The 12,193-nt window shown below is 40.4% G+C and overlaps 1 protein-coding gene across 6 annotated transcripts in view; it reads right to left on the bottom strand.

Annotated features, from left to right (window-relative positions):
• Window positions 1-3,883: 3,883 nt before the first annotated feature.
• The window catches only part of SUN3 (Sad1 and UNC84 domain containing 3), a 49,083-nt gene continuing 40,773 nt past the window's right edge, over window positions 3,884-12,193 (bottom strand). For 4 of the 6 annotated variants that reach the window (XM_063725986.1, XM_063725985.1, XM_054559209.2 and 1 more), the window contains exons 9-11: window positions 11,083-11,250; window positions 5,523-5,615; window positions 3,884-4,184 (exon numbers count right to left, since the gene is read on the bottom strand). In XM_063725986.1, coding sequence (XP_063582056.1) covers window positions 4,065-4,184; window positions 5,523-5,615; window positions 11,083-11,250 — 381 coding nt within the window. In that variant the 3' untranslated portion in view covers window positions 3,884-4,064. The remainder of the gene's footprint in view (window positions 4,185-5,522; window positions 5,616-11,082; window positions 11,251-12,193) is intronic. The other 2 variants (XM_054559210.2, XM_054559211.2) reach the window with 1 other exon arrangement.

Raw genomic sequence — 12,193 nt, 5'->3', positions numbered from 1 at the left:
TTATAGCACGCTGCACTGATATCACTACTTAGATAATATAAACACACGTAAAATAAGTATGATTATTCCCATTTTATTTTATTTTATTTTAGATAGAGTCTTGCTCTTGTCGCCCAAGCTGGAGTGCAATGGTGCAATCTTGGCTCACTGCAACCTCCGAGTCCTGGGTTCAAGCGATTCTCTTGCCTCAGCCTCCCGAGTAGCTGGGATTACAGGCACCTGCCACCACACCCAAGACCATTTTTTGTATTTTTAGTAGAGATGGGGTTTCACTATGTTGGCCAGGCCGGTCTCAAACTCATGGCATCAGGTGAGCTGCCTGCTTCAGCCTCCCAAAGTGCTGGGATTACAGGTGTGAGCCACCATGCTCGGCCTATTATTCCCATTTTAAAGATGGTGACAGATAGAATTGGCAATGTTGGCCATGGCATGCCCTACCTCACACTCTTGATGAGAATCTGCATCACTGGATTGCTGAGTGTCCAGTGACCCACATGCTCCTGCTGACTGGACCAGCTCTATTTACACTTGACCTTCAGGAAAACAATTGATAGTGTGGAAATAAATGAAGACCAACCAAATGGAACAGGCAAAGCCTATTTATTCAGAGTCAGCCATCATCACTTGCATTTCGGCAGAGACTCAAATGCAGGCAGAGAAGTAGGAATGCTTTATAGTGGAAAAGGAAGGAGAGTAAAGCGAAGTAACAGAAGAGGTTACAGAGCATGTTTATTTACCACCTAAAGCTAAAGTGGCAAAGGAGGGAGAGGTTCATCCCTACCCTTCTGCACCCCCTTATTTCCTCCTGGGAAATATTGCTGATGAATAACATTTTATATATGGCATTTTGCACATGGTAAGTTTTTCAGTCAAAGGATATATTCATCTCAATTTTTATAGATAGGCCAAGTTCCCTCCATAAATGTTATACCTATTTGCATTTCTTCCAGCAACGTGTGAGAGGTCCTGTTTCCCCAAAGCCTTGGAATAAAACATTATCAAACTTTTGAATCTTTCTAATTTCATCAGTGAAACATGGTACAGTATAATTTTTGCCATTTTTCTTAAGTAAATAAGCTTGAATATCTTTCATATGCGTCTCTAGATGATCTGTTTACTGGCCATTTTTCTATTGGGTTATTGATATTATAATTGCTTTCTTGGGACTGTGTATATATTGGAAAGATTGGTCCTTATAATGTCAATTGTGAATATTTTTTCCATTTTAAGTTTTGTTGGCCATGCAGAGGTTCTTGATTTTTATATAGTAGAATTTTTTTTCTTTTGTGGCTTCTAAATTTTGAGTCATATTTAGAAAGACCTTCGTCTATTCGATACCATACAGGAATTATCCCAAGTTTCCTTGTTAATATTTTTATGGTTTTATTACCTACTTGTATATATTTTACCATACTGGGAGTTTGTCATATTGTAAAGTGAGAAATATGGATGGAATTTAATTTTCTTAATGACTGGATAATTGTCCCAAGCCATTTGTTTTTTTCCCCTATACTCTTTTGAGATGCTACCATTATCATACACCCAACTTCCACATACATGTAAGTATATTTTTGGACTTGTTTGTCTGTTGTTGGGAACAGGCCCCCCAAAATCTGGCCATAAAGTGGCCCCAAAACTGGCCATAAACAAAACCTCTGCAGCACTGTGACATGTTCATGATGGCCATAACGCCCACGCAGGAAGGTGGTGGGCTTACCGGAATGAGCGCAAGGAACACCTGGCCAGCCCAGGGCGGAAAACTGCTTAAAGGCATTCTTAAGCCACGAACAATAGCATCAGCTATCTGTGCCTTAAGGACATGCTCCTGCTGCCCTTAACTAGCCCAACTTATTCCTTTAATTCAGCCCATCCCTTCGTTCCCCATAAGGGATACTTTTAGTTAATTTAAGATCTATAGAAACAATGCTAATGACTGGCTTGCTGTTAATAAATACGTGGGTAAATCTCTGTTCGGGGCTCTCAGTTCTGAAGGCTGTGAGACCCCTGATTTCCCAATTCACACCTTTATGTTTCTGTGTGTGTGTCTTTAATTCCTCTAGCGCCGCTGGGTTAGGGTCTCCCAGACCAAGCTGGCCTCGGCAGTCTGTTCCATTGGTCTATCTGTTTGCCAGTATCATACAGTTTTAACTATTGTTTTATACCTATGTCATAGAGCTATTTCTTTTTGTTGATTTTTTTTCAGAGATTTTTCTGGCTGTCTTTTTGCTAAGTTTCTATTTCCATATGAACTTTAGAATCAATTTTATTTAAAACATACCCCCCTTTGGGTTTTTAAAAATATATACGTGTCTTAATTTTTAAAAAACTTTTCAATTGAAAATATCAAACATTTATAAATCTAGACAGAATAATATAATGAAGCTCCATGGACTGGCAGCATTCAAGTTCAATGATCATTTCATGGCCAATCTTTTTCATGAATTTTCTTATCCATTTCTTCCTCTTATGTTATTATGGAAAAGATCCCACATATATCAGTTCAACTTTAAATATTTAAATATGTAAATAAAAAGTTAAGATTTATTTTTAAAGCATCATTTTAGTACCATTATCATACAGACACCTATAATTTATTTTTCTCAGACAGGGTCTTGCTCTGCCGCCCAGGCAGGAGTGCAGTGATCATGGTTCACTGCAGCCTCAAATTCTTGGGCTCAAGTGATCCTCCCACCTCAGCCTCCCAAGTAGCTGGAACTGCAGGTGTGCACTGCCATGCCCAGCTAATTTTTTTATTTTTAATAGAGACAGGGTCTCACTATGTTGCCCAGGCTCATCTTGAACTCCTGGAGTCAAGCAGTCCTTCTACCTTGGCCTCCCAAAGTGCTGAGATGATAGGTGTGAGCCACCATGCCCAGCCCAAATTTTTTTTTTTAACGATAATTCTTTAATATCTCATAACTGTCTCATAAAGGCCATATTTTTCTGCTTTTTAACTGAGATCAAGTTACATTTATAAATTAACTTAGAATTGACATCTTGATAGTTGAGTTTTCCCATTGAAGGATACAGTATATGGTATATCTATTTTTCCATTTATTTTACTGAAGTCTTCTTTTTTTTTTTCCAGACAGGGTCGCCAGGCTGGAGCGTAGTGGCTCGAACACAGCTCACTTGAAGCTTCAACCTCCCGGGCTCAAGTGATCCTCCCACCTGTCTCCTGAGTAGCTGCAACTACAGGCATGTGCCAAGACGTCTGGCTAATTTTTAAATTTTTTGTAGGGATGGGGTCTTGCTGTGTTGCCCAGACTGGTCTCAAACTCCTGGGCTCAAGTGATCCCCCAACCCTTGGCCTCCCAAAGTGCTAAGATTACAGTTATGAGCCACTGCGCCTGGCCTTAAGTCTTCTTTTAGTCATTCACTGCTGTTTGGGATTTTTTCACATAGATATTTTACTTTCTTCTTTTATTTGATGTTTATTATCTAAAGATAATAATGGATTTTGTAAGTTATACCCTGTTGTTTTTATGAATGATATTGATTTTTATATGGGAATTTTGCATCCATGAACTTACAACAGTTTTTCCTTGTTTCTAATTCTTTTGAAATGGACTCTATTGCATTTCAAGGACTTCATCAAATTATCTGCAAATGGTCATGGTCAGAACTCCTCACTAATTTTTACCTCCAATTTAAAAATTACTGGTTTCCTATCTAATTGCGCTGACCAGTGCCTCCAGATCAGCACTAAGTGATAGCAGTGATAGTGGACATCCATGCCTGTTGTAAATAAATGAATCAGTGAAGGCAAAGATGCTAATATTGGAAAGACTGATGATGAGACTATCTTCTTCTAAATACAAAATGAGTTTTCAATGTTCTAACAGCATGAAGCATCCTTAAAGACTAAACTATGACAAGGATATTTAATTTACTTCCATATTTTTTATTAATAAAATGCATTTACTTTTTACAGGCAAGTATGAACCACTTTGAGGTTTTCTTCCCACTCCCAATTCTCAATTCCTATGGGTGCGGTATCATCTAAGAGAATAAGCATTCTTGAATATTCTGGACATGTGACATGGCCTTCTGTACCAACTCTTCTAGATATGCTTGCCTGGTGTGCCGTGGACCCTGAATCGATATAAACAAGTATACTTCGGGTGTCCCCAGTTGCTAAAGATATTAAGTTTCACACATAATAAATATTCAGAAACTGCATGCTGAAAACAAAGAAAAGAAAATCAATGCCTTATAAAGAAATTCATCTCAAAGAATCCCCATGAATACTGATATAATTTTAAATTATATACTTTTTTTTTTCGAGATAGGATCTGGCTCTGTCACACAGTCTGGAATGCAGTGGCATGATCATGGCTCATTGCCACCTCTACCTCCTGGGCTCAAGCCGTCCTCCCAGCTCAGACCCCCGAGTAGCTGGAACTACAGGCACACGCCACCACGCCTAGCTAATTTATTAATTTTTTGTAGAGACAGGGTTTTGCCATGTTGCCCAGGCTGGTCTTGAACTCCAGGGCTCAAGCGATTTACCTGCCTAGGCCTCCAAAAGTGATGGGATTACAGGTGTGAGCCACCACGCCCGGCCTATATACTTTTTCTTTTCTAACATAACTATTTTCAAATATCAGTCTAATGAATGAGAAAATAAGCTACTGGAATAAAGAGCTTATGAAAAGATAAGCAGAGGGGAGAGGAGGATACTATGGCGACCAAGTGACCTCTCTGTTCCGCTGTTTCTCCCCTCCACACTCCTTGCTGGCTGTGCCGAGGAGCAGGGGCGAGAGAGCTTGTTGTCTAAAAACCAGAACTATGAAGCCAACTATAAGAACAGATAATATGAGCCCAAATGCATATGAATACATAATCAAATATGAAACTCTACAAATATGCTCATTTCTAACATATATGTATTGTTTTACCTTTATTTTCTCACTATTTGGCCAAAAAGTGTCATAAAACACTTGTTTTTACATGATATAAAATGTCTTCTACATCTCTTCAGTTACTCCCTGTGGCTAATTAAAAAAATGAGGATATATTTCATTTGCCTTGGTGAGTTTCAGGGGATTTATAAGCTAAGAGTTGATATTTTCCCCCACTGGGTTAGGAGTTTTACTTGTATTATCTGATATTAAATCTTTATCCTCTCTTCCTTTGAGCTTCTCTCTGCCTCTGTCCACTTCATATTGTACCATCATCTTCCTCCCCTATACTCAAGCAAAGTGAGGTAGTAACTATTACACTTAATAATATTCAGGGAATGGAATAGTTGAGAAAGAACTGAGAAATTAAATACATATATTATAAAAAAGTGATAGCAGATGAGGAAGAATTTGACTTAGAAACTGCTTTTGCATTTGTCTGTCTTTTGCATTAAAATCCTTGTAAGCATTTCGAACTAAGAATTGAAGATCAGATAAGCCTTGTGTAACTCATGCTTTTGTCATAATTATTCTCATACATCACTTTACATGAAGCAATCCCAACAAATTTCTCCCAGTGATAGAGCTACTCATATCATTTCCCAGAGTACGCATTACCTGGAGTTCAAATGTTTGAACGGTGGTTCCTGTTTTGTTATATATAAACTGACCTAGGAAAATTTCTTCTCCTTCACATTTTTTTGTGATGCCCTATAAAGAAAGCAACAGATATAGAGATTGTAATGAATGGATGCAGTTGCGTTTTCAAAAAGAACCAACAATTCACCAGATATCTCTGTGTGTCCACCAGGGGCATGTTACTGTGATCACGCCAGTACTAACCTATACACCCAGAGGGCATTTAACAAGGGGCCAATGAGGCCAAAGGCTGATCACGGGACTGATTAGAAGGATAGAGGATGGATGGACACATAGATAGATAGATAGAGAGAGAGATAGATGGTTCCATAGATAGATAGAAGATAGATGAAAGATAGATGATTGATAGATAAACAGCTTATAGATGAAAGACAGATACATACATACAGAGCAAATCCCAACATTAACTTTGGCCTGATAACTCTATTTGCAATAAGCATACTTTGAATAAAATAAAAATGGGTCGCCATACTGAACTGATGTTTACCAAAATGAGATAAACATAAGCCAATTGCCAGATTTGGATCACACAGATAATTTCCTCTGAAAAGTAAGCTCCTGTTGACTGACAAAAACACTGATTTTTTTCTTTGTATGCAATTTCTCTTGTGCTTTTTGTTCTTCTTCTCTACCCTTCAAATTGAAGATTTGTGAGAGGAGAATGCACTGGTGCAAACTAATTTATTTTGTGAATCTAAAGTTTATTGTTAGGTTCCTTAAATTATAATAACACAGCAAAATAAAGAGTACATTTGTTAAATCATTTTATAATAAAAATATTAATATCAAACTATAACATTGTTATTAAAAGAGTTGGATACATCATGGTTACATAATGTACTCATAATTACATATGTATGTGGGGAAAAGAAAGAGAGATCAGACTGTTACTGTCTCTATGTAGAAAGAAGTAGGCATAAGAGACTCCATTCTGTTCTGTACTAAGAAAAACTCTTTGCCTTGAGATGCTGTTAATTTATAACCCTACCCCAACCCTGTGCTCCAAACATGTGCTGTGTCAACTCAAGGTTAAATGGATTAAGGGCTATGTAGGATGTGCTTTGTTAAACAAACGCTTGAAGGCAGCATGCTTGTTAAAAGTCATCACCACTCCCTACTCTCAAGTACCCAGGGACACAAAACACTGCAGAAGGCCGCAGGGACCTCTGCCTAGGAAAGCCAGGTATTGTCCAAGGTTTCTCCCTATGTGATCGTCTGAAATATGGCCTCATGGGAAGGGAAAGACCTGACCATCCCCCAGCCCGACACCCGTAAAAGGTCTGTGCTGAGAAGGATTAGTAAAAGAGGAAGGCCTCTTTGCGCTGAGATCAGGGGAAGGCATCTGTCTCCTGCTTGTCCCTGGGCAATGGAATGTCTCAGTGTAAAACCCGATTGTATATCCCATCTACTGAGATAGAAAACCGCCTTAGGGCTGGAGGTGAGACATGCTGGCAGCAATACTGCTCTTTAAGGCATTGAGATGTTTATGTACATGCACATCAAAAGCACAACACTTTTTTCTTTACCTTATGATGCAGAGACATTTGTTCACATGTTTTCCTGCTGACCCTCTCTCCACTATTACCCTATTGTCCTGCCACATCCCCCTCTCGGAGAAATGCCCGATAATGATCAATAAATATTAAAGGAACTCAGAGGCTGGTGCCGGCGCAGGTCCTCCGTATGCTGAGCGCCGGGTCCCCTGGGCCCACTTTTCTTTCTTTATACTTTTTCTCTGTCTCTTTCTTTTCTCAAGTCTCTCGTTCCACCTGACGAGAAACGCCCACAGGTGTGGAGGGGCAGGCCACCCCTTCATATGTATACATGACTCAAGCCTCATATATTCTCTTTAGCTTAAGACAGGAGTGCTAATTTTATTTCTACCTCCTTTATCACCTTGTTGGGTTTTTTTAAGAAACAGGATCTGATGGAATACTATGCAGCCATAAAAAAGAACAAAATCCTGTCCTTTGCAGGGACATGGATGGAGCTGGAGGCCATTATCCATAGCAAAGTAACACAGGAACAGAAAAACAAATACTATATGTTCTCACTTATAAGTGGGAGCTAAATAATGAGAACACATGAACACAAAGGGGAGCAACAGACACTGAGATCTACTTGAGGGTTGTGGGGTGGGAGGAGGGAGAGGAGCAGAGAAATACCTGTTGGGTATGACTACTTACTGCCTATATAACAAACCTGCATATATACCCCTGTACCTAAAATAAAAGTTAAAATAAAAACAAACAAACAAAAAAAACAAACAAAAAAAACGGGGTCTGGCCATGCTGCCCAGGCTGGCCTCGAATTCCTGAGCTCAAGTGATCCTCCTGCTTTCGCCTTTTAAGGAGGTGGGATCACAGGAGCAGATACTGCGCCCAGCCCTTTTATCACCTTGTTTTAATTTTACTTGGTTCATAAATTCTCTAATGTAGAAGAAAATGATGAGAAGCAGTTTTTATTACTAAAGGATTCCTGCCTTTGGGATTCACCCATAATTTGTCTAAATAATGAACGTGTTCACCTTTCTGAGATGGAACTTAGCTGCTCAAACTCAACTTTTCAGAGACACCACTTGCAGGTGGTGTGGGCTTCTATGAAAGTACAGCAGCCCTTTGTTTTGAAACTCCAGATATGGAATGTAGAGGCATTTGGGTGGCATATAAGGCAGGCTGTTTAACCCGGGGCCCTCCTCCAGATGGGAAGATCAAATAATTGAAGTAAGGCATAAACCTATAAGGCGAAAGTGGGAGTAGACAGTAAAACCAAAAAACAAAACAAAACAAAACAAAACAACCCCCAAAACAAACAAACAGAAAAACCAAAAAGTGAAGATGGCCAAATGGCACCTGGGGAGAAAGCACACAAACTGCTCTGGCTGTACGTGAAACCAGCAGCGCAGGACTTAAGCGGCAGGTTCCCAGGAAGGCCCGTGGAGGGTGTTCATGTCAGGAGCGGGGGTGGGGGGGGCGGGGGGGTGTGTGGGGGAAAGGAGCCGAAATTCGCGGCTTAGCTAACAAGTCATTTCAAAAAGCAGTTACAACCCCTCCACGCCCCTCCAGCCCCGCCTGGCCCAGCAGAGGGCTCTCTTCTTCCTCCCAGCTCTAAGACCACTGCCGGCGCCGCCCCAGAACCGCCCACAAGAGCATGGCCTCTGCATAAAGCGGTGGCCCCGCGGCCCTCCTCTCCCCAGCAGCTCCTGGTGTGGTGGGCCAGGCTGGCACCTCCTGTGCACTGCAGGAGTCCTCTCAGGGTCAGCTCTCCTGATAGCACACTTGTGACTCCAGACGAAATGGCCCGACCGGATGATTCCTGCTGCAAACTCAAGACGCATGAGCCCCACCGTGCGCGCAAAGCTTCCTGCCGGCTTTGCACCGCCTAGCAATTCATGTGACAAGCATCACAGACTTGGGAGAAAAGCGTTGTACAGGAAACAGAGAGACCCTACGCGCAAGGGGGAAAAGTGGAGCTAGAAAATCCAGACCCGGAAGCGAGCAGAAGAAAATGAGACAAGCCTACAGTTAATATCTTCAGAGGCATAAGAGAAGGTACTGCCTTCATAAAAGAAAAAAATATAGGCTCTAAAAAAGGGAATATGTATAGAAACAAGAAGTCTCAGAAAGTATAATCATGACAGCAGGAATGAAAATTTCCATAGAGAGGTTAAAATATGAATTGATATGATCTTCCAGAAGGTGGAACAAAAAACAGAAAAGGGAAATAAGAAATACTTTTAAAAAATAATAAATTAGACAGTAAGTTGAATCCTCAGGATGCAGGAATGAAATCCCATGACAACAGTTGTGCATCAGGCCTACCTAACAAGGCTGGAGCAAAATGCTGAGGGCGCCAGAGGGATATCTCTTGGGGGGGGGTGGGGAGGGGGGGGAAGAAAAGAACAGAAATGAAAAGAAAATGAAGGAAGGAATGAAGAAAGGAAGAAATTTATAAATTATCTGATGTGAATCAACATAATGGGGGAATATTTGTACTTCTGAAGAAGAATTTGAGAAAGTTTTAGTAATAGGAGTACAGAAAACTAAGCAAATTAAAGAAAAATAGGCTGGGCACCAGTGGCTCACGTCTGTAATCCCAGCACTGTGGGAGGCCAAGGCGGGAGGATCCCCTGAGCCCTGGAGTTTGAGACCAGCCTGGGCAACATGGTAAGACCCTTATCTCTACTAAAACATTTAAAAAACAATCCCACGAGTTTGAAGTTGCAGTGAGCTGTGATTGTACTCCAACCTGGGCAACAGAGCTGAGACCCTGTCTCAAGAAAAAAAAAAAAAGTAAAGCAATTATTACACTCAGAAACATTTAAAAAAATGGAAGAAAGTAGTATTTAAGTACACTAAATAGCTCAACTGAGAGCTGTTTTGTTCACATAGTCACTGTGAAAACATTGAGTATTGCTTGAACAAAAAGATAATACAGTCTTCTAGCAGTGCCTCAAATGTTAAACCTACATTTACCATGCTATCTAGGAATTCCAGTCTTAGGTATACACCCAAGGAAAACAAAAACTCACGTCCACACAAAAACTTGTACATGAATGTTTGTTGAAGCGTTATACATAATGACGAAAAAAATGAAAATAATTCAAATGTCCATCAACTGATGAATAGATAAATAAAATGTCACATATCTATACAATGAAGTGTTATTCAGCAATAAAAAATAAATGAAATATTGAGACATACTACATCATAAATGAGCCTTGAAAACAGTGTGCTAAGTTAAAGAAGCCATTCACAAAAGATCGCACATTATAAATGATTCAATTTATATGAAATGTATAGAGTACATAAATTTATTGAGACAAAGTAGATTAGTGGTTGCCAGGGGCTGGAGGAGTACACTATGGGAATGGGAGGTGACGGCTAAGGGGTATGGGGTTTCTTTTTAGGGTAAGAAACATGTTCTAAAATCGATTATGGTAATGGATACACAACTCTGCGAATATACTAAAAACCACTGAAGGGTGTATTTTAAATGGGTGAATTAATTGTTATGGGAATTACATCTCCAGAAACCTGTTTTGTTTTTTAAATTAAGACATAAACATGTTGGGAAGATGGAAGTGCCATGGAAAAGAGCTAATCTTCATTTTCCATGAGAGGATGTCATAATCAAAACTGAAAAATCAGGAAATAATGGCAAAAGCCAACATGGAGGCAAGTACCTAAATAAACATCTAAAATTGTTGCAAATAGAAGCTTTGGGATAATGAGAATTGGAGATGTGGAGAAGTGGGACAAGGAATTACTGTTTCTTTACAAACTTTATGGAAATATTTTATTTTTACTTGTACATGTATAACTTTGATAAAAGTAAAAAAAATTGAATAATATAAATCATTTGGTCCAACTCTCTCTCTTTGTAGGTGAGAAAGCAGAAGTCCAGGAAATAAGTGACACAACTAGTTATCTGTCCTAGTTCAGAGGACAGCCCCTAATTCCTAGCCAACCACCTTCTATCAGGCCAATCTGAATGACAAATTTAGATAGCTTCTTACATAGACAGAAAATTCCTTGGGTGCACTGTAGATGTTTCCTGAGGGAGACACCTTCTCTGAGATGTGCTCCATGGTAACAGCAGTTGGTATGATCTTTGTAGCAAGCTTGATTAGGGTATGACCCTGGGAACCTGGAAAAGCCCAGCACTTTCCAGGGTAGACATCCGGCTAGAAAGAAAACACTGAATTAATCTCTTAACTAGTTATGTGAATCCATTCCCACAATACTAGTCAGCTAATCACTATTGACTGCAGATCTCTCTTATGCCTATCTAATAGGAAAACTCCCAAGGCACCTCTAGTGTGGTTGTTCTTCCAGAGCACTGTATGCTTATATCAATCAGAGCCCTTTATCGTATGAGCATGTTTTCTTTCATTGCTCTAACTAGACTGTAAGCTGTTATAAGGCAGCTAAAGGGCATGAGTGGTGGTGCTGGTAAGGCTAGTGATGGTGGTAGTGAGGATGATGATGGTGACCATTGTGGTGATCATTGTGGTGATGATGGTGGTAATAATGGTGGCAGTGGAGGTGACAGTGATGGTGGTAGTGGTAGTGGTGATGATGATGGCAATGGGGGTCATGGCGATGGTATCACCTAAAAAGGTGATGGTAGAGGTAATGGTGATGGTAGTAATGGTGGTGGTGGTGATAGTGATGGTGATAATTGAAGTGGTAGTGGTGATGGTGGTGATGAAGGTAGTGGTGGTGGTGGCAGTGATGGTGGTGGTGGTGGTGACAGTGGTAGTGGTGGTGGTGATGATGATGGACATGGGGGTGGTGATGAAGAAAGATGGTGAGGTGGTGGTGGTGGTGGCAGTGATGGTGGCTGTGGTGGCAGTGATGGTGGTGATGGTGATGGACATGGAGGTTGTGATGAAGAAAGATGGTGCTGGTGGTGGTGATGAAGATGAGGGTGTTGATGGAGATGGGGGTGGTGGTGGTGGTTATGGTGTTAGAGAAGAAAAATGAGGTCTGCTACTTTGTATATATAAACTACAGCCTGGAATAAGATCAATGGGTTTTACCCCTGGAAGTTCTAAATTTGCAACTAACTTCAGGTGTATGGCTCAGAGTTGAGAGGTGCTCTGCTGTCTATTGATGGCTACTGCC

The sequence above is a fragment of the Pongo abelii genome, chromosome 6, assembly GCF_028885655.2.
Source record: "Pongo abelii isolate AG06213 chromosome 6, NHGRI_mPonAbe1-v2.0_pri, whole genome shotgun sequence".
Lineage (NCBI taxonomy): Eukaryota > Metazoa > Chordata > Mammalia > Primates > Hominidae > Pongo > Pongo abelii.
This window is presented reverse-complemented; position numbering and strand designations above follow the sequence as displayed.